Source organism: Cylas formicarius, unplaced genomic scaffold (assembly GCF_029955315.1).
Source record: "Cylas formicarius isolate icCylForm1 unplaced genomic scaffold, icCylForm1.1 PGA_scaffold_12__32_contigs__length_19106922, whole genome shotgun sequence".
Classification (NCBI taxonomy): domain Eukaryota; kingdom Metazoa; phylum Arthropoda; class Insecta; order Coleoptera; family Brentidae; genus Cylas; species Cylas formicarius.
The window spans coordinates 17,258,454-17,286,304 of NW_026844225.1; the positions used below are offsets into that span (position 1 = coordinate 17,258,454).

At 38.0% G+C, this 27,851-nt stretch overlaps 5 protein-coding genes across 5 annotated transcripts; 2 read left to right on the plus strand and 3 right to left on the minus strand.

The window, feature by feature from the left end:
* Positions 1-109: 109 nt before the first annotated feature.
* LOC132695558 (putative Dol-P-Glc:Glc(2)Man(9)GlcNAc(2)-PP-Dol alpha-1,2-glucosyltransferase) lies at positions 110-2,206 on the minus strand. Its single transcript, XM_060659872.1, has 4 exons — positions 1,977-2,206; positions 1,303-1,624; positions 1,108-1,244; positions 110-1,049 (listed from the first exon to the last, which is right to left on the minus strand). Exons 1-4 carry the CDS (start codon positions 2,133-2,135, stop codon positions 303-305), a joined length of 1,365 nt encoding a protein of 454 aa, XP_060515855.1. The 5' UTR covers positions 2,136-2,206; the 3' UTR covers positions 110-302.
* A 182-nt stretch (positions 2,207-2,388) lies between these two features.
* On the minus strand, positions 2,389-17,088 carry LOC132708529 (cubilin). The gene is made up of 50 exons (XM_060680877.1): positions 17,008-17,088; positions 16,531-16,955; positions 16,183-16,466; positions 16,029-16,129; positions 15,849-15,975; positions 15,285-15,793; positions 15,057-15,231; positions 14,930-15,005; positions 14,761-14,866; positions 14,529-14,706; positions 14,279-14,469; positions 14,070-14,223; positions 13,838-14,013; positions 13,623-13,779; positions 13,194-13,559; positions 12,958-13,144; positions 12,564-12,906; positions 12,145-12,495; positions 11,914-12,097; positions 11,682-11,863; positions 11,467-11,632; positions 11,217-11,404; positions 10,839-10,997; positions 10,673-10,784; positions 10,390-10,617; positions 9,984-10,334; positions 9,737-9,924; positions 9,494-9,689; positions 9,005-9,438; positions 8,846-8,950; positions 8,658-8,795; positions 8,394-8,602; positions 7,948-8,342; positions 7,757-7,894; positions 7,363-7,704; positions 7,001-7,281; positions 6,542-6,947; positions 6,164-6,489; positions 5,932-6,106; positions 5,677-5,883; positions 5,492-5,624; positions 5,171-5,397; positions 4,538-4,749; positions 4,019-4,480; positions 3,812-3,968; positions 3,285-3,454; positions 2,923-3,223; positions 2,702-2,799; positions 2,532-2,646; positions 2,389-2,479 (listed from the first exon to the last, which is right to left on the minus strand). Exons 1-50 carry the CDS (start codon positions 17,086-17,088, stop codon positions 2,469-2,471), a joined length of 10,983 nt encoding a protein of 3,660 aa, XP_060536860.1. The 3' UTR covers positions 2,389-2,468.
* Positions 17,089-18,206: 1,118 nt separating this feature from the next.
* On the plus strand, positions 18,207-18,796 carry LOC132708767 (rho-related GTP-binding protein RhoC-like). The gene has a single exon (XM_060681326.1). The coding sequence runs from the start codon at positions 18,245-18,247 to the stop codon at positions 18,794-18,796; it is 552 nt and encodes a 183-aa protein (XP_060537309.1). The 5' UTR covers positions 18,207-18,244.
* Positions 18,797-19,995: 1,199 nt separating this feature from the next.
* On the minus strand, positions 19,996-24,930 carry LOC132695854 (26S proteasome non-ATPase regulatory subunit 2). The gene is made up of 10 exons (XM_060660389.1): positions 24,739-24,930; positions 24,588-24,644; positions 24,248-24,534; positions 23,963-24,187; positions 23,750-23,908; positions 23,536-23,680; positions 23,181-23,445; positions 21,973-23,124; positions 20,722-20,840; positions 19,996-20,327 (listed from the first exon to the last, which is right to left on the minus strand). The coding sequence occupies exons 1-10, from the start codon at positions 24,808-24,810 to the stop codon at positions 20,145-20,147; spliced, it is 2,664 nt and encodes an 887-aa protein (XP_060516372.1). The 5' UTR covers positions 24,811-24,930; the 3' UTR covers positions 19,996-20,144.
* A 181-nt stretch (positions 24,931-25,111) lies between these two features.
* Positions 25,112-27,708, plus strand: LOC132695656 (protein DENND6A). The gene is made up of 8 exons (XM_060660046.1): positions 25,112-25,313; positions 25,373-25,642; positions 25,696-25,881; positions 25,940-26,172; positions 26,260-26,444; positions 26,502-26,773; positions 26,830-27,051; positions 27,107-27,708. Exons 1-8 carry the CDS (start codon positions 25,185-25,187, stop codon positions 27,302-27,304), a joined length of 1,695 nt encoding a protein of 564 aa, XP_060516029.1. The 5' UTR covers positions 25,112-25,184; the 3' UTR covers positions 27,305-27,708.
* Positions 27,709-27,851: the final 143 nt, after the last annotated feature.

Consider the following 27,851-nt stretch of genomic DNA (forward strand, 5'->3'; position numbering starts at 1 on the left):
GCATTTCACCAAATGTTTAGTTTAGTTAATGGAAATAAAACAAGAATATGAAAATATTGAAAAATCGATTTAATTAAATCACTAATAAAAGTTAAAAATTTGCAGTAACAGTCTTTTCTCAGGACAATTTCGGTAACAATTTAATACGATATTATTTAGATATTTAGAAAATAGAAATATAAGTACAAACATTGAACCAAACCCACAAACATTTCCTATTTTATCTTATATTAACAAACGATCACATTTAAACGACTTAGATAAACAAAATAATTCGAACAAACATAAATTTCAATGAAAAACTACCATATTATTCTTTGAGGATCATCGCGATCATTCCAATATAACACTTTATTGAAAAATATTTCAAACGTCGTTACGTTTATAATAATGTATGTAGCAAATTCAAGAGCGACATTGAAAGCAGAAGAATTTTTGTACTTTAATTTCAATCTTAATAAAATATATGGCACCAAGAAATATCTCTCTTGAATCAGCTTTTGCGTAACTAATAATATAGTTACAGCTGGAATATAGGTAAGACAGAAACTAACATCGTGTTTATTCCATAGAGCTTTAACAGTGACATGCACAGCGAAAACGTATACTGGGGTCATAAGATAGGTGAAAAACCAATATTTTGCGTAGAATCTATTCCAAATGTAGAAAGTGTAATGTCGATTGTCAGCTAATAAATACGGGTGCACTTGGGTATTTAAGTGAACGATTAAGCCAGATAAGATTAAATATAGGAACATTTTCAACTTGTGTGCTTTGGCAAACCTTAAAAATTTTAAAATTTCTCCTACGAAATGGGGCCACCCAAACACGATGCAAAATATGCAAAAGTAAAATACTTGGGGAGTATGTAAAGTCATTTGATGGGCATTTTTGTCGCCGACTACTATACTGCCATTACATGCCACAAATATTAAAAACGAGATAACAGTCGCGGCGTAGCAAGATAAATTTAGCCAAAATGGCAGGGACAAATTGCTTAAAATCTTCGCAGGATTTGCTATAAAGTGTGTTAGAAATGGCTTCAAATTCTAAAAAAAATACAAGGTTAGCACACCATTATGAAATTCATTCACCCCTTTCACTTACTGTGGCTGGCAGCTTTCCCGTCAATGTAACATTTTGTTGTTGAGCCCAAACCTTGTATGATTCAGTCAAGGCATATTTTGCTCCATACATCATAACGAAAATTACGTTAGTTTGGCGAAACACTATTGAAATGAATCCTGTGATATAATTATTTTTATATCATTTTGCGTTTAATAAATATTCTTAGCAACTCACCCGCCAGTGATGCCAAATAATAATACTCAAATTCGCTAAATGTTACAACAAAGAGGACACTCGTGAGAGAGGCCACATCTGTGTAATACAAGTGACTAAAGAAATATAATGGAGGCAACAGCGCCAGCATAATTGCAGAAAATATTTTTCTCTGATCTCCTCTTGTATTTTGAGAAAACAATATGTAAAACATGAGTAAGTTAACACAGGAGCATATGAATGAAACCATTCTCAACCAATATATTGAACACAATCCAAAAGGACCAAGCAGCAAAGCACTTAATATATAGAGCCCCGGTAGAGTTGTGACTTTCGAGTCCCACTAGAAAATACGCGATATTGTTTTGGTATTAAGAATAGTAACAAGGCTTAATCATTAGATGATTTAATCTTAGTACTGGAAATATAAATAGTCATATTTACATATAAAATTACCTGTAAAAGGGGCTCTCTGTACTTTTTCTAGGGCAGTGCTGTTACAAATTCGTTATAGGATTTAAGATTTAAAGAATAGAAATATAATCATTTTCGGGGTGCTTTTTAAATCATTAATTAAAATTAAATCTACTATCACATCAAAGGGGTTAATTACTATTGCTATTGATATTTCCAATACTAAAATTAAATATAGGTTGGATAAATCCCTATTTACTATTAACTCGAATGCTTCTTACTTGGCGGAAATTAAATTCGCAGTATTTTTCGCCTAGCGGTAGATGAAATTCCTCGTCTATTACAAGTTTAGAGGTCTGGTATACTGTATCGAATATAATTTTCGATATAACTATGTATAGAATCAGCGCTATAAGTAACCAAATATTTCCGTACGCCATCGTGGCGGTTTTTCGAAAATCACAAATAATTTGTTTAAAGCGATAGAGACAGATATCTTTGGTTATGGACGACCGCCATAGATCCTCGTGGTAGTTAGTTTTGCATTATAACTCATCAATTATTTAACAGTGACCCCCACAGATCGTTGCTAACCAGTACTTAGAAAGCAAAATATTTTTGATTGTTTTCTATGATGTAAATATTGATGCAACGTAAACTTAAATTTTATTTATTTATTTAAACTTATAAATCCATTTACATTTTTTTCTTTTTGAGTATTCGACGATTTATTTTATTTAAAAACCTTGTGAGTATCTTTAATCGGTTGTCATTTACAACAAAGCTGAAAATATGCGGTATTAATTAAATTTAACTAAAAAATATTGCTCTTGTACTTTCTCCGGGCCTAACAGCTTGAAATCGTGCCAACCATCCTGTGCCGCCATTACTAACGGTTGAGTAATAGGTGACTTTGGTTTGACCTTTAGAACGCAGTTCAGCAGGTTTGTCCTAAAATTATTGTAATAAGTCAGCGACAATGTCGTTCGAGCTTTACGAGTTTTACCTGTGCGCAGTAGATATGATTCATGGATTCGGAATTGTCATACTCATATGTAGTTATCATAAGTTTGTTACGATCACATCCGCCCTGTATATCGAATTCTAAAACATAAATGGCAACTTTTTACAAGCTCTCCAACATGTACAAAACAAGAAGGGCCACTCTAAGGTGGTCGAAAAGTGTACCTTCTTATTGTTGTATTCGTGTTACTTTTGATGTTCTACCTGTTATTCTTAAAATTAGCTCATGTTCCAAAGGAACTCGTATTATCCAAACACATTCGAAATCTTTTCGGTATTGATTCGGGTACAAGGGACTTGCAAAAACACCTTTGTAGTTGTAAATGGTACCACCGCAACCTGGTCCATTTGGTGATGAGGTATACGTTATGTCATATCTCGAAATGAAGTTTGGTAAATTGTGGAATTGGATCCACAATTTATTTGTGTTGGAAAACACCGGATTGGGCAATTTGAAACCGCAAGCACGTAGTAATTCAGTTCCCGTAGAATTCGTTTCTCGGATCTAAAAGTAATTTTCGAAAATATGTTAGGCAGGAGTTGTACGTAGGGCAGTTCTTAAAAACCTCGATTCCCAAATCCTTGCAGTCGGGCCGTTGCGATGTGTAGAATAATAAAAAGTACAATGAAATAGTGTGGTTTTCGGGTACAGTTATCGATATTGTACAATCGTTTCTATTGCTGTTATGGCTGTTAACCAATCTTCCGTTATCTTCAGTTAAATTTCGATCGCAGCCTAATGACCGGTAGAATAAAAATTAACAATTGACATTTGGCATTTACGACAATTACTGAATTGTGCGGGTAAACCCCATCGTGATGGCTTCCGATATTTTCAGATAGCAATATTTATATAATGATTTAGTTTTGTATTTAATTAAAAATGTATGTGTAGCGTATTCCTTATATTCGAATATCTAATTTTACTTGGTGCAAATTCCGTTTTTCCCAAAAATGTTTGTAATTTTCTTTAAGCAAAAGCATGCATTATTATGTTATACGCATATGCATATTTCGGAAAGTCTTATAGCCCAAGGTATAATTAGAGTTCGATGCTGCTCAAAATATCAACGGTTTAACATAAACACTTTACCTGAGGTACCATATAATAATTTAAATCCTCTGCCTTTGTGTCCGGATGGGAGACTCTTAAAAGCAATAGTTACAGTGTTATCCGCGGAATAAAAGTCAAAAGGTTTGTCGTTTCGGCCGCAAAATCCGTGTCTGTTATATTCCCGGGACATATAATGCTAGAATGATTCGTTGTAATGACTGTATTCTGGTTGTTTTGTATACGCACCAGCGTTTGAGCACTTTGTTGAGCGTGCACTGCACTGGTGCCGAATCCTTCGCTTATAAACTCCCTATTAGGATCTTCTATTATTTCCAATTTGTCCTGCTCGCATCTAGTCAGTTTGTTTCTTTCGCCTTCGTCGACCAAGTCAAATTCCTCAAAATGTAAGAAGATTTTCTTAAACATTTCGGCGTGCAGCACCCACGTGCATTTTATTTCTTCTGGATATGAGTTGGGATAGTTCGGGGAGGTCAGAATTTGTAATTGGTTCGTTACATGTAGCTCCGATGAGCCGCACAGACCTCTTATGGGAGTGAGAGTTACCGAAAAGACATCGTTAAAGGTTCCAGCTACGAACATTCTAATAAATCCTGTATTCCATGAGGTGGTTAGGGATCTAGGCATTCTGTTATCGCTACTACATAACTTTGCCATAAGTTCTGAAAATGGGCCACCTCCGTCGTTAATCTAAAATAGATCGGGTGAGGGATTTGTAAAATGGTGATATTGTAGGAATTGAAAAACCTCTATAAAGGCACATGTACAGAAATAAGTAAAATTCTTGGCTGTTCGTCCACAGTGTCCGGGAATTTTGATAGCCGTAAAATTCATTTGAATTTTGTAGTCTTTGGGGGCCATTATTTTCCATTGACAATCTAGATCCGACAGATCGTTTGGAGAATGGATAATTTTCGATTCGGTTAAATTTATAAACCCACCGCAACCTTTGGTAGGTCCTGAAACGGTCGATTTTAATGAGCGTTTTGTTATTTGTACAGGTTCATTGATAAAGAATGGACAATCTCTATTAAGAAAATATTATGATTGGGCCTTATTTGCATTTAAAATGCTTTTTCTCAAATTCTACGGTGAGCAATAAAAAAAACAATATTTAACAATAACAAAACTAGCACCATTTAGCTTCAAATTTGTAATTGTTATATCACAAAACCTAAAATTGACAATTTTTGGTATTAGCTAGTATTTTGGTTTTGCTATTAGAACTTTCTCCAACATTCGGAATAAAAATAAAACTTTAAAAGCCTTTTATCTCCGAGACCAGCGACATATGTCGGGCTATAATAATATTTTGGAGTCTACTATTTCCGGATTAGTGTTCTCGACGGATCAGCTTAAATTCTTAACGTATTGTTTTACCGTATGTGAAATAAACTTCTCCCATAAAACCGCGAAAACTGTGTGCCGATGTACTCAATTTCACCACCATTTTGCCGGAATCCGATGGAACGACGACATTATCTTTAATTACGCCACAGAGTTGTATTAATCTGTTGCCAGACTTCTCTTCGCCGTTGAATACTTGCAACGATTGGCTCAAACAACGACCCCCGATTGCGGAGTTTGACATGGATAATTTTTGGATGCTGAAACGAATTTCCTCAAAAACTTAAACCAAAAAAATTTTTCTTTTTGATACTGTCTCAAAATCCCTATATTTATGTCAAAATTAAAAGTTACTTTAGAACTGCTATCTGATCACTAGGTGCGGTGATGTTCCACTGGCAATGCATGAAGGGTTGGTAAAATCTTACAGATGTACTGATGTCAGCTGCCTCGATAACGGATGGTTTTGTTATAATTCCCCCGCAATCTGAAGCGACAAATCGCGTTATCGAACGAAACGGGGCCACAAAATTACTTACTTTCTTCTTTGTACAAAAATTTGAACCCTCTACCGTTACCGAAGACATATTTGTCAGTCTTGAAAGTGATGGTGACTGCTTGTCGCATTCTTACAAGGGGTGGAAGGCTGTTGCCGCAATATACATCGTTCGTCTTTCGTCGGCCGAATGAAATAGGGAAAGTCCCCCCGGATAGGGTAACGTTATCGAAACGACAATCGGGAAAGCCTAAAACTTGATTTGCGAACCTATTTGTTGAATTTACTAGTTCCCTACCTCTCTCCAAATCAAAATCTAGAAATTGGACGTACAAGACGTTTCGATTTTTGCTAGTGATGTTGTAAACGCAATTCAATTGGCCTTTGTAAACGTTGGGATAATCCGGACTGACTATATACCTGGCGACATCGGTCGCTTCGAAACTTCCCCCGCAGTGCCAATCCCATTTTGCCTGAAATACCGAGGAGCCCATTTAATTCCACTTGAAGGCAACGCGCGCCTCAGTTACTTTAAATCCGCTGGCGCTTATTTTATCGTTGCTCCGGAATATTATTTTCATTTTGTTGGTTGTTGATCGGAATTCATCGGGGGCTGTTCTACCGCATTTTCTTCCCAGTGACATCCAACTATCGTCCCTGAAGTCGAATACTTCGACGTAGTCGTTGACGCAATCGGTTACCTCTTCGATGTGAAATCTTTCGATGAAATTTAGTTTAATGAAGTTACCGGGGTTGCTACGGACCTCCCACACGCATTCCACGTTATTGGAGTAGTCTTGGGGATACTTTGGAGTTTGTATTATTCGCGATTTGTCGTGGAATATCCCTCCGCAACCTAAAGGACTCAACGTCGATGATGTAGTTAAATAAAATTAAATCAAGCTCGCCTGTTATATCCGGTGTATACGTTAAGTTAAATCCTTTCCCGCTGCTTTGCTGACCTGGCTCGTATCTGTATTCTATATAAACTTTATTCGATTGTGCTAGAATGCTTTGGTCGGGTTTGTCATCTCGGCAATATTTTCCGATTCGAGGATGGATAGCCGACGGGCCGTTGTAAATCGATAGCGAATGTTTATCGCAATCGCTACCCAAATCTAACGATTGTATTTGAATTTTCACAGTTTGTTCAGAACCTATCGTCAATACCCAAGCACATTCGTACGGTATTTCGGGTTTATTCGGATAGTTGGGACTAGCAATGGAACCCTCTTCCCCGACGATTCGGCCGCCACACGGATGTGTTTTGTAGTTAATGGAAAAATTTAAATAGTACGTAGGACGTGTTTGGGCCTGCACGAAAATGAAAGGGTTATGGCGGCAAGCGAACAAAATGAAATTCGTACCAGTAATTTCGTCATTAAAAACGGAGACCTAATAACGATCGGACTAGACGTGGTGTAGCAAATAACGTAAATTAAATGGTTGTCTTGGTCGGTTATGGTCAAAGCCGTGTTGCTGGCTAAGCAAGCGGTTCCTTTAAAAGTAACATTCGTCGCGACAGTTACCGTCATGGCTAGCGTCTCATTCGGATTAAAGTTATCGTGCACCCATTGACAAACATATTCTTTTGTATAATTTGGATGGGTGATTATTCCATTCGTTTGATTAAAATCGCCAGTGCAAACTGAAAACAAAAACAAATTTCCCCGTTTAACGTGACGTAATAAATGACGATAAAATAAAATAATTCAGTTCTGAAACTCACTTGTCGGCTCATTGGAAGAATACGTTATTTTGAACCCACGATGCGTCGAAGGATATTGGGACCAAAAAATAATACGTGCTGTGTTATCGGTCGAATAGAAGGTTTTATCAGTAGCTAGATCTCGGGTAAAAGCAATTTTCGGTCCCACATCGAAGCCGTTGAAAATTCCGACGAATATGAAATGCCCGGATTGGTCCAAATCGAAATCTTCAACGTAAAAACTAATTCTCCGACCTTTCGGCACCCTGATTTGCCAATAGCAGTATCGGTTTTTGTGGTTCATTATCGGATATCCAGGCGACGTAAGGGTTCCAGTTTCTTGCGACAATGTTCCGCCACATTCTGTAATTGCAAAATTAACACATCGATAGTTTGATAGATATATTTACGTTACCCTCTTGGCTACTGGTAAATGTCAGTGAAAATGATTGTTGCTGATAATTGGTTCCTTGATATTGCACTATCACTTCGTTGGTTACCGTCGTTATGTTGTCTGGAAGTTTTCTTCCGCAATAAGTCGCCAGTTCGCTAGCTGCAGTATTTAACATCAATTCGTAAAAGTAGCTATTATAATAAACATCTTACCATTTTTATAATAAGGATTTACTTGTACCAAACGAACCTGGTTGCTGCCCTTATTGCATACTGCCGTGCCCATAAGGTTAAATTTCGTAAAAGAGATATCCAAGTAATGACCTATAGGTCCTTTTATGTGCCAGGTACAATTTACACTTCTTTCGAAACTTCTGTATTCCGGCGATTGGATGACACCCGTGGTACCTCGCAACGTACCACCGCAATAACCGATGGATACTTTGGCTTTAAACCCGTTTTTAGGGTCGTCGACGTTAGTGAAGAATTTTACGTACATTATATTGTCGGATGAAAAATTACTGCTCGGACTATCTCCGCAGTATCTACCTATCGCGGGGGAATATTCGGTACCGCCATCTCTTATTTCAACATATTCTTGATTGCAGCTAAAATTGTTTGGTGTAACATTTACTAAATTCTGCTTCTTTTTTTTTTACTTAGGGTCGTTGGTCAAATCAAATCTTTCTTCAAAGTCGATACGCAAAATTTCTCCCGCTGGTGCTCTGATAATCCAGATGCATTCTGTGTGTGGAGTGGGTATGTTCGGATAGTTTGGTGACGATATTTCTGTGAAATTATCAAACGCTGACAGAATAATTTGTCCGCCACACTCGACACCTATTTCTTGGTACTTCAACTTGAATCCCTATAAGGGGACAGACAACTGTACGTATTTGCTAAAATTGCCAATCGTATTTTACCTGGATAAGGCCGCTGCCTGTGTATTTGACATATATGTGGTTTCCCGTTGACTTCAGCACATTTGGTGATGGTATGTCATTGCCGCAATACTTTCCGTTACCTAGTATCGGACTATCTGAATATTGCCCGTTCCGGATCTACGTAAACAAAAAATATCATCAAAATCGAAATTTAATTCATACATTACCATTAAATAGTTGTGACATCCTCCCGTAACATTGGGTCCCAAATTAAATTCCACGAAACCAAGTTCGATGGTTCTGCCAGAACGTACGGTTATGTTCCATTGGCACTGAAAATTACCCCTTACGAAGTTTGTTACTCAACGCTGAGTTTAGATACTTACTTCTCGAGTTTGAGGAGATTTTTCATTGAAATTGATATACCCAGTTGGATCGGTCAGGCTTCCGCCGCAATCTTCTTGGACTTCAGCGAGAAAACCAGACCTATTGAGGAACTGGTTGGTTTTAAACGCGACTTTCATTAGATGAGTGCCATGGATAATAGTTTCCTCATCCTCATTTTCGCATATTTGTCGAACCAATTCCCAGCCCCGATTAGAATGTTTTCTCTGGTAGACTTCGATAACATCAGCTCGATTGCAGAGCCGGTTAGCGAATGTAAATAGATCGATCACTTTAAATGTGATTTTCAGGTGGTTCATCGGAATCGTGCTGAAGATCCATTCGCAGTTCAGGTTCGATCCGTATCCATTCGGATACCCCGGGGATTTTAGAGTATAGTTGTGTATTTCGTTGATAAAAATGCTTTCTTGGCAATCTGTAACCGGAGCAAATATATATCGTACATCGTCTTGGTCTATTTATTTGGTTACCTGAAGAGTTGGTAGAAACTAATCTTGGACTGCTACCGATTTCTTCCCATTCGAATAAGAAAATTGAACCCATACGTGAAGAAAATACTTCCATACCGATGGTTACCACATTGGACGACGATGTTACTGGGTCTGGGATACTATTTCCGCAAAAATGACCTAATAAAAGTGACGACGTATCTGGCCCATCATAAACCTTAAATTTTATTCGCAATAAAAATTACACTTTAATATTATAATTACTTTTAGACTGGTCGAGTGGCAAACTCCCTCCTCGCCTTCTTCCATGAAGAATTCTTTAAATATTATTTGGATTTTCATTCTGGTTTGCACCGTAATTGTCCACGTATAAGTTGCAAAACCCGTAAATTGTTGCGGGTAGAAAGGAGACGCAATCACACCTCGTTTACCAAAGATCTGGTTTTCGATACCTAAAAAGAGTACATCGAAATAAGTGTGCTCCCAAAGAAGCAGAAGTTGAAATTTATACTTCTTGAATATTGGCCGTAGAATCCTTTAGCTGTTACTTCTTGGTTCGAGGTATTCCGCGGGCTACCCTTAAAAAGCATCCACAAACTACCTACGTGGGTGAGGTTGGTGGGTCCTTGATTTCCACAATAAACTCCCTGTAAATTTCCCGAAGAATTACCCTGTCGAATTTCTAAATAATCAGTGTTGCAGTTTTCCGATTGTAATATATCAAATTCGATGAAGTTTATGATTAGCTGATTGCCGGGAGCCGCTGCGATGGTCCATTCGCATTGCATGTCAAACGGATATTTATTGGGGTATCCCGGTGTTGCAAAATAACCGTCCATGGACGTCAAAGTACCTCCGCATTCTTCATCGGGAAAACACAGCCGATTTTTTGATTTTATTTATTCCTCAATACTTACGGGAATCCATCACCGAGTAGGTAGCGAAAAAGTCTACATTCTCCTTGATTACAATATGCATGGTGGATCCATCCGTTACCAATGGGGGAGGCACTTTAGTGCCACAGTACCCTCCCAATAAAGGCGAATCGCTAAATGGTCCGTTATAAATCGACACTTGATGTTCGTCTTCGGGACACCAATTGTAATTCGAGCCCATATGCGTTATAGTTAATGTAATGTGTTTAGCTGAAAGTAGAGGATGGTAAATTAACTGCTGGTTCCGTGTTGGTGGGTCATTTACATCGATCGAGTGACTCTATGGTCCAGGAGCAGTTTCCTGCTGCACCCACGTCAAATTCTTTATGCAACTGTATGGTACCACTGCCTTGGGTGGTTATCCTCGCTCCGCAGCCCTGCAATATGTTGACTTGTTTGTTCCGAAAGGACTATCTGGTCACATTTCAAACCTTTTTGTATTTTGCCATGAACCCTTTGCTAGTTAACGCGGAATGAGCTCTGAATTCGATATACATCTGATTGTACGAGGATATTATCGTTCCATTCGGTTTTTCGTTTCCGCAAATCGTTTGTAAAACGGGATATCCCTGTGTTGGACCATCGAAAACCTACAACATGCGATGGTAGTATGTTATATGTGTCCAATTTTGAAACGGCCCGCTTAAACTTTTACTTCCATTGGAAAAGACTTTGAGAATTAAGAAAACAGGAACCAGAAACTAAAACGGCTTAATTTCTTAGTTCTCCAGGACTTTTCGCATTCGGAAAAACTAGCAGCCCGTTTGAAAATCGGAGGAGTAACTTTATCCCGTCGCTAGATTTTTTACTTTGATGTAGTTGGTCTGGCAAGTCACTAAGCGATTCTTTACTAAGTCAACGTCTTCAAATTCTAACTCTATCACGTGATTTTCATCGATATCGATCAACCATCCGCAGGTGTCATTTTTGCGATAGTTTTTGGGATAGTTGGGTGAAAATATGCTACCGGACGGCGCCGTAAGTGTCCCACCGCAACCTTATCAACGGGAAAGACAAATTTATCAGTTTGCAATTATTTTTAACTCTTGAGAAGTATACTTGTAGGTACTGAGGAGTAGTTCGCTATAAAACCTTTTCCCTGATAGCTGTAATCTGCTATAAAATGCACAAACGCTGTATTCCCTGTGGTGGTCAATGTAATGGGTTTTAATTGGTGGCAAAACTGGGATATCAGGTTGTAGTTTTCATCTTCTCCATTGTAAATCTAAAAACGGTGTCGGTACAATCAACGCAAGAACGTCTCTATGGAATACCTTAATGAAATCGTAGTCGCAGACATCGTCCTTTTCAACATCGATTTCTATGAACGTGATTTCGATACTATTTCCTGGCGCTACTTTTATAATCCATTTGCATTCGATGTTCGGTGGGTAACCCCGTGGATAGTTGGGTGACTTAATTTCCCCCACAGGGTCCGTCAGAATCCCCCCGCAACCTTAAAATGAGGGTTTTTCTCGGAGTATCGAGCAAATGTATTGAACATACCGAAAAGTTGCCACTCGATCCTGAATCCGGATCCCAATAGCAAACTGTCACTTACAAAATGGATTTTCGCTTGATCTGAATTGATCGTGATCAATCCTGGATTGTTATCTCCGCAGTAGCGTCCGTACTTGGTGTAAACCTGTTCCCCGTCATCAGGTGACGGCTGACTCTCCAAATACTCAATCTGCGAATCAATTATTCCACTAGTGCGATAGCATATGGAAAGCTCACCTCAACGTAATCGAAGGAACAATTGTTGCTTCCTAAAGTAATCGACCGTTCCAACTGAAAATGAGAGAATGTTATGTTGATGCGATTTTTTTGCGGTACTACTATATGCCATTCGCAATTTTGATCTTGGGGGTAGTCATTGGGAAAGTTCGGACTTTCTATCACTCCTCTAAATCCGGTCAAAGTATTGTGACACAGCGTGGAATACTGAAGATTGAATCCTCTGCCTTGGAAGCTTATATCTGACTTAAATCGGACTAACATAGAATTGCCGCTTGATGTTATCGGGTTGGTCGTGGTCGTGCAGTACTTTCCCAGCGATTTCGAATTCCTCAGAGGTCCATCGAAGAGCTGTTACATACAAAATTCACGGCACGTATCGGACCCAATTTGGGACATCTGACAAATGCACAAAATACCTCGACAAAGTCCAGTCCGCAAACGCTGTGTTTTTCTAAATCGATATCAACAAACATGGCTTGAATTTTCGCACCGGCGCTAATTGTTATCTTCCATATGCAATCCGTATTTTTAGCGTACAGTTCTGGATAGTGTGGAGAGATTATCGAACCCGATGGTGAACTGAGAGTACCACCGCAACCCGTTGATGCGGACGACCAAGTCATTTTAAAACCATGCCCTGTCTGGCTCATGTCTGAAGAAAACTTGACGAACAATTTATTTGCGTGTGACGGTATGGCTTTGGGTATGGTCGTCCCGCAGTATCTTCCTATGAGTGGAGAAGCGGACGTTCCACCGTTTCTACAATAACGATTGTTTGGGCCAACAAATTAATAAAAAAAATATGATTACCTTATTTCCAACCAGTCGTACTTGCAATTAGCGTACGATTCGATATTAAAGTCGTCGATGTTAAGCATTATTTGTCTGCCGCTGGGGACGGTGATGGTCCAAGTACACTCTCGGTTGATTGGATATTGGTTGGGGTATCCGGGAGATTTTATCACTCCGCCCGCGGTGAAATAATTTCCCCCGCATACTAAAAAAGCCGCTATATATTTCGGAAACCCAATGGAATATTAGCGAACCGTTCGTTTCTTTAATGAACGTGTATGAAGCCAGAAATCCTTCGCTGCTGATTGTTGTGTCAGAAATAAAAGTTATGGTCATTATATTGGAGGTGGATAGCATTACTGGCGGTAAAGTATGACCGCAGTATTTGCCCATCAGTCCACCTAAGCCTTCCGTGGCGTTATCGAATATTTGAACGTAGTCGTAAGTACAATCGAAGCTCTGCTCAAGGCTAAACATCATCCACGTCAGCTGGATAACCTTTCCGGGTGGTGCGATAATGACCCACTGACAATTAGCGTGAGCGGGGTACGCACCGGTGTGAGCCTGAGTCACCGGAGAGGATATGGTTCCTAGTTCTTTTCTTAGAATGCCGCCGCATCCTAGAAGTATCAGCAAAAAATTTATAGTGAACGTATAAGGGCAAATCTGGATGAAATTCGTACCGACGTCGATCGACGTGTAGTTTGCAATGAAATTTTCGAAGAAACTAGTTTTGTAGAACTTTAGCCACAAATGGTTCGTCGACGATTCAACTTTAATCTTCGTTCGTCCGCAGTATCTTCCGATTAAGGTGGAATTCGCGCTGTCTCCATCTCTGACCTTATAATGTGTTTTGGGCATAGAAAACAAGCAAACTGTTGTATGAAACGAATGTTACCTCAAGATGACTGGATACTCCGCACGACGAGTTAGACGATCCAAGTAAATTAAGCTCCAAATTTAAAATAATTAGATTACCCATTGGTTGTATGATTTCGTATATACAAGTTCTGGTGCTCGTGCCTAGAGATGAAGTAAATCCACCTACGGCGCCAGTAAATTGCTCTCCGCATACTAAAATTTAAACGGTATTCGTATGTGAATACTCAAGTCGTTAACTTGCTCCATACTTATTTCGTAGTGTATTTTCCACCCATGATTTCTAGATTTCCACGTTTTTGAAACTACGAGCACATCAGAAGATACGGATGTGTAAGATCCCGGCAAGGTGGTGCCACAATATTTTCCTATCAAGGGAGCCGACCTAGAGATCCCTTCATAAATCTAAAAACTTTTGTTAGCAATTTCTTGCATTCGCTTCCGAAGGACAAAGTCTTACGGCAACGTAGTTGTCGCGGCAATTGGAATCATCTGGCACATCTAATTCCAAAAAAGTCAGTTTAATCCTAGTTTTTCTCATGGTTTGAATGGTATAGTCGCATTCAATTGTTTCTGGCGCAGCATCAGTTAGCTCCGCAGATTTTATAATGCCATTATCGAACGTAAAAACGCCCCCACACCCTGGTACGCCTGTGTCGATAGAATTTCGTTTTCAACGATTGAATTTCACTTAATTTTGACTACGTTACCGTCGACGGTAGAGTAAGTCAACTGGAATCCTCGGTAATTTGTGTTATTATCGGAATGGAAATGTATCAGCACCAAAGACGATTGCGAATAAAATGGCGACGGTAGAGAAGTATTGCAAAATTTCGCAAACGGTTTGCTTTGGTTCCACGAATCTCTTAAAATTATTCCGGAGAAAAACTACAATGATTTTGTTCGATTATAACTAGAAAAATTGGTGTTTTATGGAGGCACCTCCAAGAAGTCACGGGAGCAATCTGGATTGTTGCCGATGTCCAGCAAATAGAAATGAAAGAGATACCTTTTTCCAACTTGGGGATGTAGTAACCAAAAACAGTCCCTATAAACGATTCAAAAGTTTTAAGATATATAAAAATGTTTTCTTTTGGACTTTGTGGTGTACCTGTTGTTTGGGTAATTTCCTGGTGACCCTGGCGATTTGATGGTGCCGTGGGAGGCTTGCAAACTTTCGCTGCACACTTTATATGAATATTAACTAGTTTTAATACCGCGAATTTTGGCATACTTACTGGGGTTTTCAGATTTCCAGCTAACTTCAAACTGCGGCTTTGTGGTCGTCCTCCTATCGGATTTAAACCAAATATAAACCATATTGTGAGTAGTTTTGAAAGTTCCGTTTAAAGGTAAGGCGGTTCCACAAAATCGTCCCAACGGATTGGCTACCGTGTTTCTTCCGTCATGTATCTTAAAAATGTAAATTTTAGATTTTCGTTATTCCAAAAACACGCTCCAATAACCTGTATCCATTCGTACGTACACGGCTCGTCTGCGAGATTAAATTTCTCAAATTTTATATTGAGGACCGAATTTATGTCGGTCTGGATAATCCAAGCGCAGCTGAACGCTGTCGATTTTCCGAACGCGCTGAAATCATCCGGAGGATACTTTAGGGTACCGTTGGCACCGTATAGGTTTCCTCCGCAAGATTCTCTTTGTTCTTGGCATACGTTTCCATAAAATCCGGTCAAACAAGCGCAACGGAATGACAGACCGACGTTTTGACAAGTGCCCCCATTTTGACAGGGATTCGAATCACAGGGTTTGCCGAGGATATCACAATTCGTCCCCGAATAGGGTGCCTGGCAAATACATTTGTAACTTTGGTTATTTACGACGCACGTTCCGTAGACGCACGGATTGGGGTGGCAAGAGCTGGAATTTGTTACAGGAACGCAACCTGCGACGCCTATACCGTTCCCAGTGTATCCCGCTGGACATATACATTGAACGTAGGTGTCGCTTATACCTGGAAGGTTTTATAGACGATCACTATGAAACTCACGGGTAATTTATAGGGGTACTTGGGTTATCCACGCATCTAGCAACGATATTGCATCCACCGTTGTTGACATGGCATACACCCTTGTAGCTGCAGGTTTTACCGTCGCCCATGTACCCTGGCGGGCAAGAACTACATTTACTCGACCCCTAAATAAGCGTCAAATCAATTAAGAGTTTCTTATTTGAGAAGTTCGGCTTACAATGGTGTTGACGCATTCAACAAACGGTGACACGCTGCATCCGCCATTAAACAGTTCGCATTCGTTGATATCGGCGCAGTAATACCCGTTGCCGGTGTAGCCTAAGAACGCTTCTGTAGATACCGTAACTTAAAATAGGTCACTTCAAGATTACCCTGAGGACATTGGTGGCAGTAGAACGATCCTGGGACATTGACACATCCCACCAGAGGATTCGTAGAACACGGGGGGTGATCGAGTTTACATTCGTCCACGTCAGCAGAACACGCAGCGTGGAGACCATCGTTTATCCATCCTTGGTCGCAAAGACATTTGTAACCGGCCGCGTTGTTTTGAGGGATGCAGGTGCCGTGGCCGCAAATATCCGTCGATCCGGAACTACAGTCCGATGATTTTCGAGTGCAGTGGAGTCCGATCCAAGGATCCGGACATAGACATCTGCAAGAGAAGTAGCATGAATAACCCAGGGTGGGGGGTTGAACGATCGCAGATGCAGGATTACTCGTAAGTTCCCGGTCGGTTTACGCATGTCGCGCCATTTTGGCACCCCAAGTCGGTTCCTGCAAATCGAGCGCATTCGTTGACGTCTTTTTCGCAAGTCGGACCTTCCCATCCGTCTAGGCATCCGCACAGGAAACCGTTGAACAGATCCCTACACGCGCCACCATTTTTGCAGGGGTTTAAAGCGCAATCATCGGTTGATAGAAGTTGTTGCAACGTCAGCAAGGACGTTTGGAGTCTGGCCAGTTTTTGATTGATTCTCCGTAATCTAACGTCTTGAGATGGTCCTCGGGCCGTCGCAGTGAAGTTACTACCGTTTACCGGAATCGCGACGTTCATCAGCCTTTGTTCCAAATCGTCTATTCTGGTGTAGTAGTTGGAAATAAAGCTTTGATAGGATTTTAGAATTTTCGTTGCGTTGTGTGCCTAAAATCGTCAGGTTTTTGAATCGGCGAATGTTAAAGTCGCAAACTCTTACTCCTAAAAGAGTCGCCATCAAGTCCATCTCGTTGACGCTCATAGCAGACGCAATGAATTTAACATTTTTATCGGCGGGCATTTCGAAGTACAAATGGCCGTCTTCAACGTAAATTTGTGGACTACGATTAAGAAATTCATTGTCAGCGTCATAAATTGACATAATAATCTAGGGGTGGAAGACGTCATTATTTATTTACTAAAAGTGGTTTCGATTTGGACACTTTATCCGTCCGTCGAAAAATATAGATTTGTTTGCTGGACTATTTTTAGAAATGAATATTTTATACAGGGTGTTTGGAGGAGCGTAAGCCAAAGTTGGTGGGCGTAAAGACTCGACATTTCGTGAAAAGTGACCCAGTTGGGCTAGCTCTGCGCGAAATAGGGTATATTTACAATTTTTATGTGTCTGGTTTTGGCGCTTTCAGAATAAATGCTAGTTTTCCTTATTATTTTCAACGTTGAACGCTGAAAGTTGCTAGCAGTTTTAATTTTGACGATGACGTCGGTCTTCTACACATTCAAACGACTTACCGATCACTGTAAGATTTTGCAAAAACGCAAATTATAAATGCGCTAATTATAAAAGTTATGATCCTGATGTACCGCATTTTAGTCACTAATAATGCACAACCAGTGTTTAGCGACACATCTTTAAACTGCCGATGCTGTTCTCATTTGGACAATATTAATATGGGCGGGTAAAAGGGGCGGCAATTCTCAGTTACTCGTTTTCGGTGGACATCGTAAATTAATATATAGGGCGTTTTTATTAAACTCCCAATGGTTTGGCAACGAGTCACGCGGATCACTAGCAATAGGAAGCAAAAATCTTTTTTTATTTGCATTTCTTACAGCTGTCCATAATTATTCCAAATCTTTAGGAGTGCCGAAACAACTAAGTATTGAAAAGATAAAACCGTATGCTTGGTGGAACGTAGATAAACTCATTTATACGACTTATTTTAATTGGCAATAGCAAGTAGGTACAAGTCTCTATTTTCTTGTGATTAAAAGCGTTTCCACGATCTGAACTTTATTTTTCAAACGTATAATTTGAAAAAGCGTATCACCTCGTGGATAAACTCTTACCCGTTATCTCTAGATAAATCATATCCGAACTTTACATTACGTACGGCAAGTATGTAAATACAGCCGGCTTCCAACGACAGATAAGATGTTCTACAGAAAAATGTTTAAGAAATGAGTATGGTCGTCAACAGAATACGAAATTACTAATGGACCACACGAAAACAAAAAAAATTGTGGTAGTAGGAGACGGTGCGTGCGGAAAAACATGTCTGCTAACGGTATTTGCGACAAACGAATTCCCTGAAGATTACATCCCCACAATTTTCGAAACTTATTTGAAAGAAATCGAAATCGACGGCCAAAAGATTAGACTGGCCCTATGGGATACGGCAGGTGAAGAAGACTACGATAGGTTGAGGCCTTTATCTTACCCCAGAACGGATCTTGTAATTATATGTTTCGGATTGGATAATCGAACATCTTTAGAGAATGTCAAATCCAAATGGTATCCTGAGATCAAACATTTTTTGCCGGGGGTTCCGTACATTTTAGTCGGGAATAAATTGGACTTGCGAAGGGGTAGCCAAACGCCGACATATCGCGACGGTTTAAAAGTGAGACGGAGAATTAAAGCCCAAGGATATTTTGAATGTTCGTCTATGTGTTCGTTGGGAGTCAGGGATATTTTTGAACAAAGTGCGCGAATTTGTTTGAATCCCAAGAAAAAAACTTCGTATAGGAGCTGTTTGATCTTATAATAAACGAGAATCTCAGAGAAATTTCGCGGACAAATAAAAATTAATTATTTATTTGATTTTTGACTTATAACATTATAACCAATAAGTGCAAGTATTTGAGGACGAGGTTAGACTTGCCTTTAATTTGTGTTTGTGTTATATAAATGTTAAATTGTTGAGAATCTAATGTAATCTGTATAGAACGACAATAGAACTAAAAACCACGTTTATACATTATTCTATGTATAAATTATGCAAATTTCGCTGTTATGCGTCGATTTGTCAAGTCAGGATGGGTTTAATGGTGAGTTTAGTGGCAGGCCTCAAAAGGTCCTTAATATATAAGTTGAAATCTTTTACTTCTGAAAAAAATGTATTGCGTTATTAATTTGAATTTGAATTTTGCATATTGGGGCTATATATTTCATGACAGGCAACTCTTTTATTTTTATCTCATAAAAATATATTTTTTAAAAATCGCTTCTTCCTTAAATATAAAAAATTGTAATATTTGTAACAGTCAAGCGGAGAAAAACTTCTAAGTACGATAATTTATAGACTTATGTTTTTAAAATATATATTCAACCTGAATCATATTACTTATTGCAAATTATTACATAAAATAACCATTTTTTTATTTAATATAATTAAGCTCTACCCACGTATAGCGTCCTTTGTGGAGCAACGAGTGGCTTTTATTGCCTCTTGAACATCCGAAAATTTTTTAAAAAATTATAACAGGGGGCCATTTAAGAATAAAACGTTATCTGCCACCAATAGAGAAAGGATCAAAGTATATAACGCAGAAATTTCAGCCCCGCTCGATTGTAAATAAGCGAGATATAAAAACTCAAACATTTTGGGCTGGGGTTTTCCCCAAAAAAAATTGTATTTATTTTTGCTCCTACAAAGTCAATTTTTTTATTGAAGGTAGAGGCCAATGAAGTCTATACACCCCAGCCGCTGCGTTATAAGCGACTTTCCAGTAGAGGAAGGGCCGACATGTATATAAATTTGAGCTTTCAATCAAATTTCTATAATTAAAAATAAAATGGCCTGTAACATTAAATGTGGGGTGTCCTGTACATGAGCAACATGAAAAATAATTTTTGAATAAATATGAAATAGAATGTTTTATATTACTATTTATTGGAGATTTTTGAAAAATGTTTAAGGCAGTCTATAATGTGCATTGGATATTCATTTCCCATCTTTTTTTTTTTTTTAATGAAAATAACGTTAGGGTCGTTACCACATTTATTTTGTTTACACAAAAATTATTGACACAAATTGAAAAATTTTTAGAAAAAAAGGTTTTAGTATTTAGGTATATTCAAAATATATATAATTAAAGTAAATAAAGTAACACCTAGGGACTGAAGTCTGGATTTTTTCTTAATATTACAAATCCCTCCATAATCGGAGTCAAAGAAATGTATTCTTCCGTGGCCAATTCAGCCCTTTCGCCGTGAGCGAGCAGAACAGGGGTTGTGTGAGTTTGGAATCCGGTTATGGTTTTCGGTTTTCCGGCCTGGCCAACTACATCGACAGCCTAGTGAAAAACAAAAATAAATACATAAAAATTTTATTTTATAAAAAAATTATCGATTTTAAGTGCAACATAAGCAAAGAGACGAAGAATTATTTTGTTAAAACAAATTGCCAAATATCATCCATGAATTTCGTTAATTCAAACGGTTTGGCAGACGGTAATAGACTTTCATAAAAATTTACGAACACTTTTTATACCTGCAAAGACGCTATCGACAAAATGTAGTCGTAGTATATTGTGTAATCAAATACCCGCGTATGTTCAGAGTACGTTATGAATCATTATGGACGATAGCGAGAGCGACTGGGCGTTGATTTTGGAGGTTTTAATGTAAAATATTTTAATTTATATTTGGTGTGGAGTTGATTATAGTGTTAGTGATAGAGAAACTTACCAAACCAACTCTAACCGGAACCGGTAGCGGATCCAAGTGCTCGTCGAACGTAACCAACATCCTCGGTTGCATCGCGGCTGCCAGCGTGTATAGCAGGTAATGAGATTTAGCCAAAATTACTGTAAATAAATTGAAAACCTCAAAACCCTCGTATTTTGTCGGTGAAATCCATCTTTTGCATCTGATGGATCCAGAAATTTTATCTAGAGTGAGACGGACAACTCATAACTCCTATTTGAGGTTTTTGAGCGCAAGTGTTTTGTTTAAATCTTCTTTGAACTAGGTGGTTGTGATTTATTTTGACGGCGTTAATTAATAAGTGTTTTTTTTTTAATCGCAAATACTTGTGTTGCATATAAATATAGGTGTAAATATCAGTAAGAATATATATCGGTAGGCAAAGAAAGTAATCCACCCCCAGTCACCCATTTATACAAAGGAGCAAGAAGACATCAATCGCGTCTCTAACCCTCTTTTTCTATTGTATAATTTGCTGTTGCCGCTCCAGTTCAGATCGAGTTCCCTGTTTTTTTTTCACGAAAAATCTCTTTGAAACCTAATTTGATGCAGGATTACGTTGTTTATTAAGAATTTAAAAAAAGAATCACATTTCTTCTCACCTTTTTTTTTTATTAATATTTGGCCTGCAGAGACTTGGTTATACATAATTATTTTCGGGCCTATTTTTATCATTCTTTTTGAGGAGGCAAGCTAATTCGCGGAAGTTGTAAAGCGATAATTTTTGTACCCGCGCCACTGATTTGAGGAAAAAATCGAAGTAAATTATTTTTTTATTGTTTAAGAACATAATATTTTTGGAAATGAAAGGTGACCTTATATTTAAGTAACACTAATTGAAAGTGAAAATAATAGATTCCGTTTTTAATTGGGATAATTTTGACCTGTAAAAAAAATCCAATTTTACTATTTACAAAACTTCTGGATTCCTCTCGGTTTTTGCGAACTTGCTGACGTTTCGCCAATCATCCTGTTGGCTTCTTCAGAGCTAAACTGAAACAGGTTCATATTTTACTCTGTACCTACTTATATATTGTTTGAGGGGAAGCGGAGCTAAATGAGGGACATGAATATCCAGAAGTTTTGTAAATAGTATTACAGTAGCCTCTGGAAGTTTCTTTGAAAAATTCTATTTTTTTTTTTGTAAAGAACGCCAAAATTGGTTTTTTTCTTTGTTGGCCCATTTTTGATATTTCTTCCAGAAAAAGAATCCTAATTATTGCATACACTTACTATTTTTAACGTCGAGGAACCCCACAAGGGTACCTAATAACCCGGCTACAGCTACGGGACTCATAAGCTGCCGGTCGCTGTGGTAAGGGCTAAGAGTTAAGGTACCCTTTCCTAAATGAGTTAAACCTTGAGCAATCCTAACCATAAACAAATTATTTGGATCCTTGGCGTGATACTGGGCTAGCTGCCTTAGCATGGCCGCCAACCTGGCATTGTTGGTGCCAGCACCTACCAAGCCCATGGCAAATATAGCGTTATGGGCTACTTCGGCATCGCTATCGTGCGAAAACTTGCTAAGTGTATCCAATATACTCAATTTCGGATTCGAAACCGATATCAAACCCAATGCTAAAGGCACCGCCCGCCTTATGACTGGTTCGCAATAGCGTAGCAAGTGTCCAAAGGTACGGAACGCCATTTCGCTTCCAATATCTTCTCCCATACTGATAAGGGCGATTCCTATAACCGCAATCGCTTGCCTCGCGGATAGATCTTTCTCCTTCTCATCCGATTTATCCTTTTTCTCTTTGTCTTTTTTGTCTTTGTCGGAAGCGTCAGATCCCTCGTAGTGTTCTGAACAAATGTGAAGCAAATGTTGAACTTTGAGCACATTCCCTGTTCCCGCGTAAGCGCATATGTCGACCATGGTGGTTGCCATTGATCTAAACGGTTCCGGTATTACTTCCAACGCTGCAATGATGGTGTCGATTTTTTCCTGTTTACCCAAGTGACATAAACCAAGGCCGAGAGGCAAAAATCGTGCGTGAGTGTCTTTCAATTCCGTTTCTGACTTTTCCATCAATGTTTGCATGATCGTTGTCGTGACTTGCACATTTCCGGAACCAACAGCAATCATACCGCACGCTAAGGCTGCCATTCCTATAACCTCCATGTTAGATTTTGGATCGGAAAATACGGGGAAGAGCAAGCTTAAGACAGCTTCACGATTTGATCCCACGTAAGCCAGACCTAACCCGACAATTGCTCCGATTCTCATAATGTTCGTGTTATGGAGTACATAATCGCTGAGGAGTGCCAATGCGGGGTCGCATTCGTTTCTGACCCCGCAATTGACAATTCCGCAGGCTAATAAAGCCCCCGATTTAATATGGTCTTCTGATGAATATAAATATTTATCAATAGGGGTCAAACCTACAAAAACCTACCATAGAAACTACATTTTTTTTGTGAGTTATTAAAATGTTTACCCCCATCAACATCCCAAAGTAGTACTAGCCCCAAAGATGCTGTCGCACTCAGCATTCCGTGTTCTTTATTTTTGTAAAGCCATTTATTGCCGTCTTCCATTAGAAGCTTGTCTTGTCCAAAAGCAGCATTAACAAAACCATTGACGAAACTGGCCGCCAGATTTTGCCTGGCTGAATCCACTTGACTACCTCCAAATTGAGGCCGTGTATTTTCCAAGTGGGATTTGTACACATCTTCGGGAGTTTTTGGTTCCATTATGTCTAACTATAGATATATACAATTTATTTTTTTAATTAGTTAACCCGCTGGGCGCACAGTTACAGTTTTAAATTTTAATGCCTTGATATTACTTACCTCTCGTGCTAAATTGAGAAAGTGATTGTTTAAATGACAATTAGCCATAATTTCCACTAGATCCTCATATTCATTTGTGCTCTCGCGAATTTCAACAAAGATTTGCTGCCTTCCAAGCATAAAGGCTAATTGCTTTTGAACAGTCCTACACACATTATATATATATACATATATATATTTTTAATCCAGGATAAATTAGATTTAAAATACTTACGTGTCATTACATGATACGAATATTTCTTCAATAAGACTGTGGTCATTAAGTTGCATTGCTAAACGTAAAGCTTGGGGATACTGATTGTATTTCCTGAACAACATCAAGGCAGTTTGTAACAGAGTGGTATTTTCAGGATCAGCTACATAAGGGACACAGCTAAAAATTTAAAAATATCAAGAGAACTGAACAACACACTTTTTGTTCTGTTACCTGGTCAAGTAGAGACACACTCTTGGATAAATACTTTCATCAATATTTTCTTCCAGTAAATCTAGTCTTTCTATCTCCATCAGTAGGTCACAGGCTTCTGCTTCTGCATTGTGACTCATGTTGTAAGGTACAATTTGTTTAGCTAACTGGATCAACTTATCTTCAACTTCCTTGTCATCAACATCTTTTTCAGCCCATTCACCAGCAATTTCACCAGATAAATGTCTATAAGTACCAAAATTTTGGAATGATTTTTAGGATATTACAACAGAGTTTATTTATTACCTGACATATTCATGTCCCCATTCTCCAATTTTATCTAGATCTGAAAGTAGTCTGTATTTCAGGCATTCACGTCCTTCCCCCAATGTCATTGTTAATACTGACACAATATCAGCACAGACCCTTTTTACCTTTTCATCTTTAATTTTTTCATATATTTGCTTCATTGTATCATAATGTGGCCTCATAAACTTCAATGGTTTGGGTACTGAAGTCATTGAAGTGGTTGAAGCTTTGATTCGACTGGCCAGAGCATATAAAGCCGCTAAATATAAGCTCTCATCATTTTCCTTGAAAGAACATTATTAAAATTTAAAGGTAAAATATACCAAAACACACTGACTTGTAATCTTTCAACACACAGATTGAGCTCATCTTGAAGTTGCTTATCTTCTTCAGACTAAAACATAAGATTGCATAGAATGAAGACATACTGTCTTTAAAAAAAATATATTTGTTAATTATTATGGCAAGGTTGCTAAATTATAACCTACCAATTCACTTTTGTCATCTTCAGTTTCTTTCTTGGGGTCCACTTTTGGAGCTTCAGCTTTTATTTGACTCATTCTGCACACTTTTTCTCTCAGTTGTTTCTTATTTTTTATTAAAAGCTGCGCCACAATTTAACTTGCTTCAAATAGTAATATGCTGGGTCATTTCCACTGACGTACAAACTAACCTCAAAAATTGCGAAGAATGAATATCATTGCCGATAGACGGCGCGCAATAATCTATTGAAAACATTTTATTCCTCTTTTACTTTGTTTATTGGGCAAAGGTGTAAGAATCATTTGGCCAAATATTTTTTTCTCTATGTCATTAGTATATAAAGAAAAATGGTTCTATGCTTCAATTCAATAGACAATTCATGGTCATTTGTTTTGGAATATGAAGCGAGGTATTTTTGTTTTGAATTGAGTTTTATTTGCATAATTCAATTATGACAGATGGATCTGGTACTGCCATTAACAATGATTTCTTGAATAAAAAGTCTTGGGAAGGATTTAATAACTGGTTGCACTGCATATGTATAATTACGTTTGATTTGGAATTGGGGCAAGCTCTTGAGGTAAATCTGTTTCGTTTGTCTATAAAAGTGATATGCACTTAAAGATAGATTTTTTGCAGAGTGTTTATCCTAAACACATACGGCTCACTAAACAAGAGATCTCCAATATATGTTACTTGGCCTTTCCTGACTCCAATTCGGGTTGTATGGGTGATACTTCGTTTGTTATAAGAGTACCCAGTCAAGGTACGAAGCAACTCAGATCTGAACTCGTCCAATATAATGCCAAATGTTTATCATCTTTAAAAGTGGTAGAAACACATTATTGGGGATATGTATACTTCAGACAAGTTAAAGACATTACGATGCCAAGGGGCTACTTCCAAAAAGTAAGCCATGCTATGTAATTGATAATAATGATAATAATGTGAATATTTTTTAGAGTGTGGTTCTTTTATCTTATCTTCCATTTGTTAATTTGTTTAGTAAGTTATGTGGCTATATAGCCCCAGAATATTTTGAACATGGCGATGCTAGCTTAGAGGCCGTTTGTTGTAACATTGATGCTTGGCCATCGCCAGTTCCTGGTTCTACACTTGCGCTCCCAATTTTAGGTTCAGTTTTTCAAGTAAATATCTAGGTATTGATACAAAAAGGATAAATATTCAGGGTATTTCAAATTTTAGACTTATATACCCAAATCAGGAAACTACACAGCAAATTCAAATTTAGTGTCGCAAAGTGATTCTGTAGGAAATCAGGTCATAATGAATGTAGAAGATCTAAACTTGTTTGAAATCTTACAGCCAGTGTTGCCACATATTCACTTATTGTGGGAGTTGGTGATAACATCAGAACCAATAGTTGTTATGGCTTCATCTCCTATCAATTGCTCGTCAATGGTTTTAGCCCTAACAAGGTAACTATAAACTGGGGGACCTTTCTTGTTCTCGATTTGATAACGATTACCAAATTTTACTAATTTTTTTTAATGTCTTATGTTTAGGATGATTTCACCTCTTCAGTTTTGTGGAGATTATAGACCATATTTTACAATACATGACAGTGATTTTAAGCAATACACTAGCAGAATTCAAGGTCCACCGCCTGTGATTTTAGGAGTGACAAATCCGTTTTTTGCCAAAACATTTCATCACTGGCCCCATACTATTAGACTAAGTGAAAATTTAAGTAAAAATTTTAGTTTTATAAAGGCAGATTAGATGTTAATGTACCATTAATTTGCAGGCTATTGCCAAAAGTACAAATTAAAAAGGACAGCGTCAACGAAAATTGTAGAGGGAGATTCAGGTATTTACACAACATATAAACCATTCTTACATAAAGACAAAAATATTATAAAAAAATTAATGAGCGGGGTAAGTTCAAAAAGACCTTGCGAAGTTCAGTCAGCTATGCTAAAGCGACATCTATTGGAGCTTACAGAAAGCTTTATTATCCCTTTGGAGAGATATTTAGCCAGTTTAATGCCCTTACAGAAAGACGTCACACCTTTTAAGGTAGCCCTGCTCTTAGAATTGTGCCTAGTAGGTTATGCATAATTGACTGTTTTTAGGCCGCTCCTAAGCCAGACACCTTTAACCCAGAAAATTTTTTTGCCACATTAGAAAATGCTGGACCTCAATTAACCCTCGGCAACACTGGGATAAAGGGGGACTGGATAGGATTATACAAGAAATTCTTCCGTTCGCCAAATTTCACAGCCTGGTTTCATACTAGATATACTGAATTAACACTGAAACTGCAAGCACTGCAGTTAGAAGCACTTGCTACTGCAGTAAGTTGATTTTTAATTGTTTGAGGTAAACTGGTATTCAAATTTGGCATTTTAGGATTTAAAAAGTTGGGTACAAGACCGTGATGAAGTGGAAATTATGGATATGGTGTTGAAAATAAAAGCAAATATAGGAAAATGTGACGAAACGAAGATTCCTATTGGTAACACTGTTAAACCACAATTATCTCAAAGACTGGATGATATTGTTGCTTCATTACCCGACGATCTAAAAAATATATTAGAAATTTCATGATATTGGGTTACTAGAGCCGGGCCTCTAATTCCATTTTCCATGTTTTTCTAGATATTTCAAGACAAATATTTGTTATGTACTAATGTTTTTGAAACCGGAAGTGTAGCAACGCAGAATAAATAATAAAATGACAACATATCAATCTCGTTTTGGGTATGTTTGAGCAATTTCAGATCAGAAAGCAATAAATTTTACTCTTCTAGTTTGGTACATTTGAACTACTTTGATGTATAATGATACCTGCGTCAAATATATCCGATTTCAAAATATCTTTGAAATTAGTTAAATCAAATTTCATAGAAAACAAAATGATACTCAATATTGTTAAAGCATTTATATTTTTAGGATACAACAACGTAACTGAAAATATTGTTTTTCTACCGCAGGAAAAATTGAACATTGAACAAATTTTTATATTTATTAAATTGATCAATAAAAATGTATTTTTTGAAGTGAGTTGTTTTTTTACCTTTTTGGATGAAATATTGTTTTATACTCATCATTTTTAAAAGCCACTTGCGGGTTAATTAGTCCATGTACCATAAAG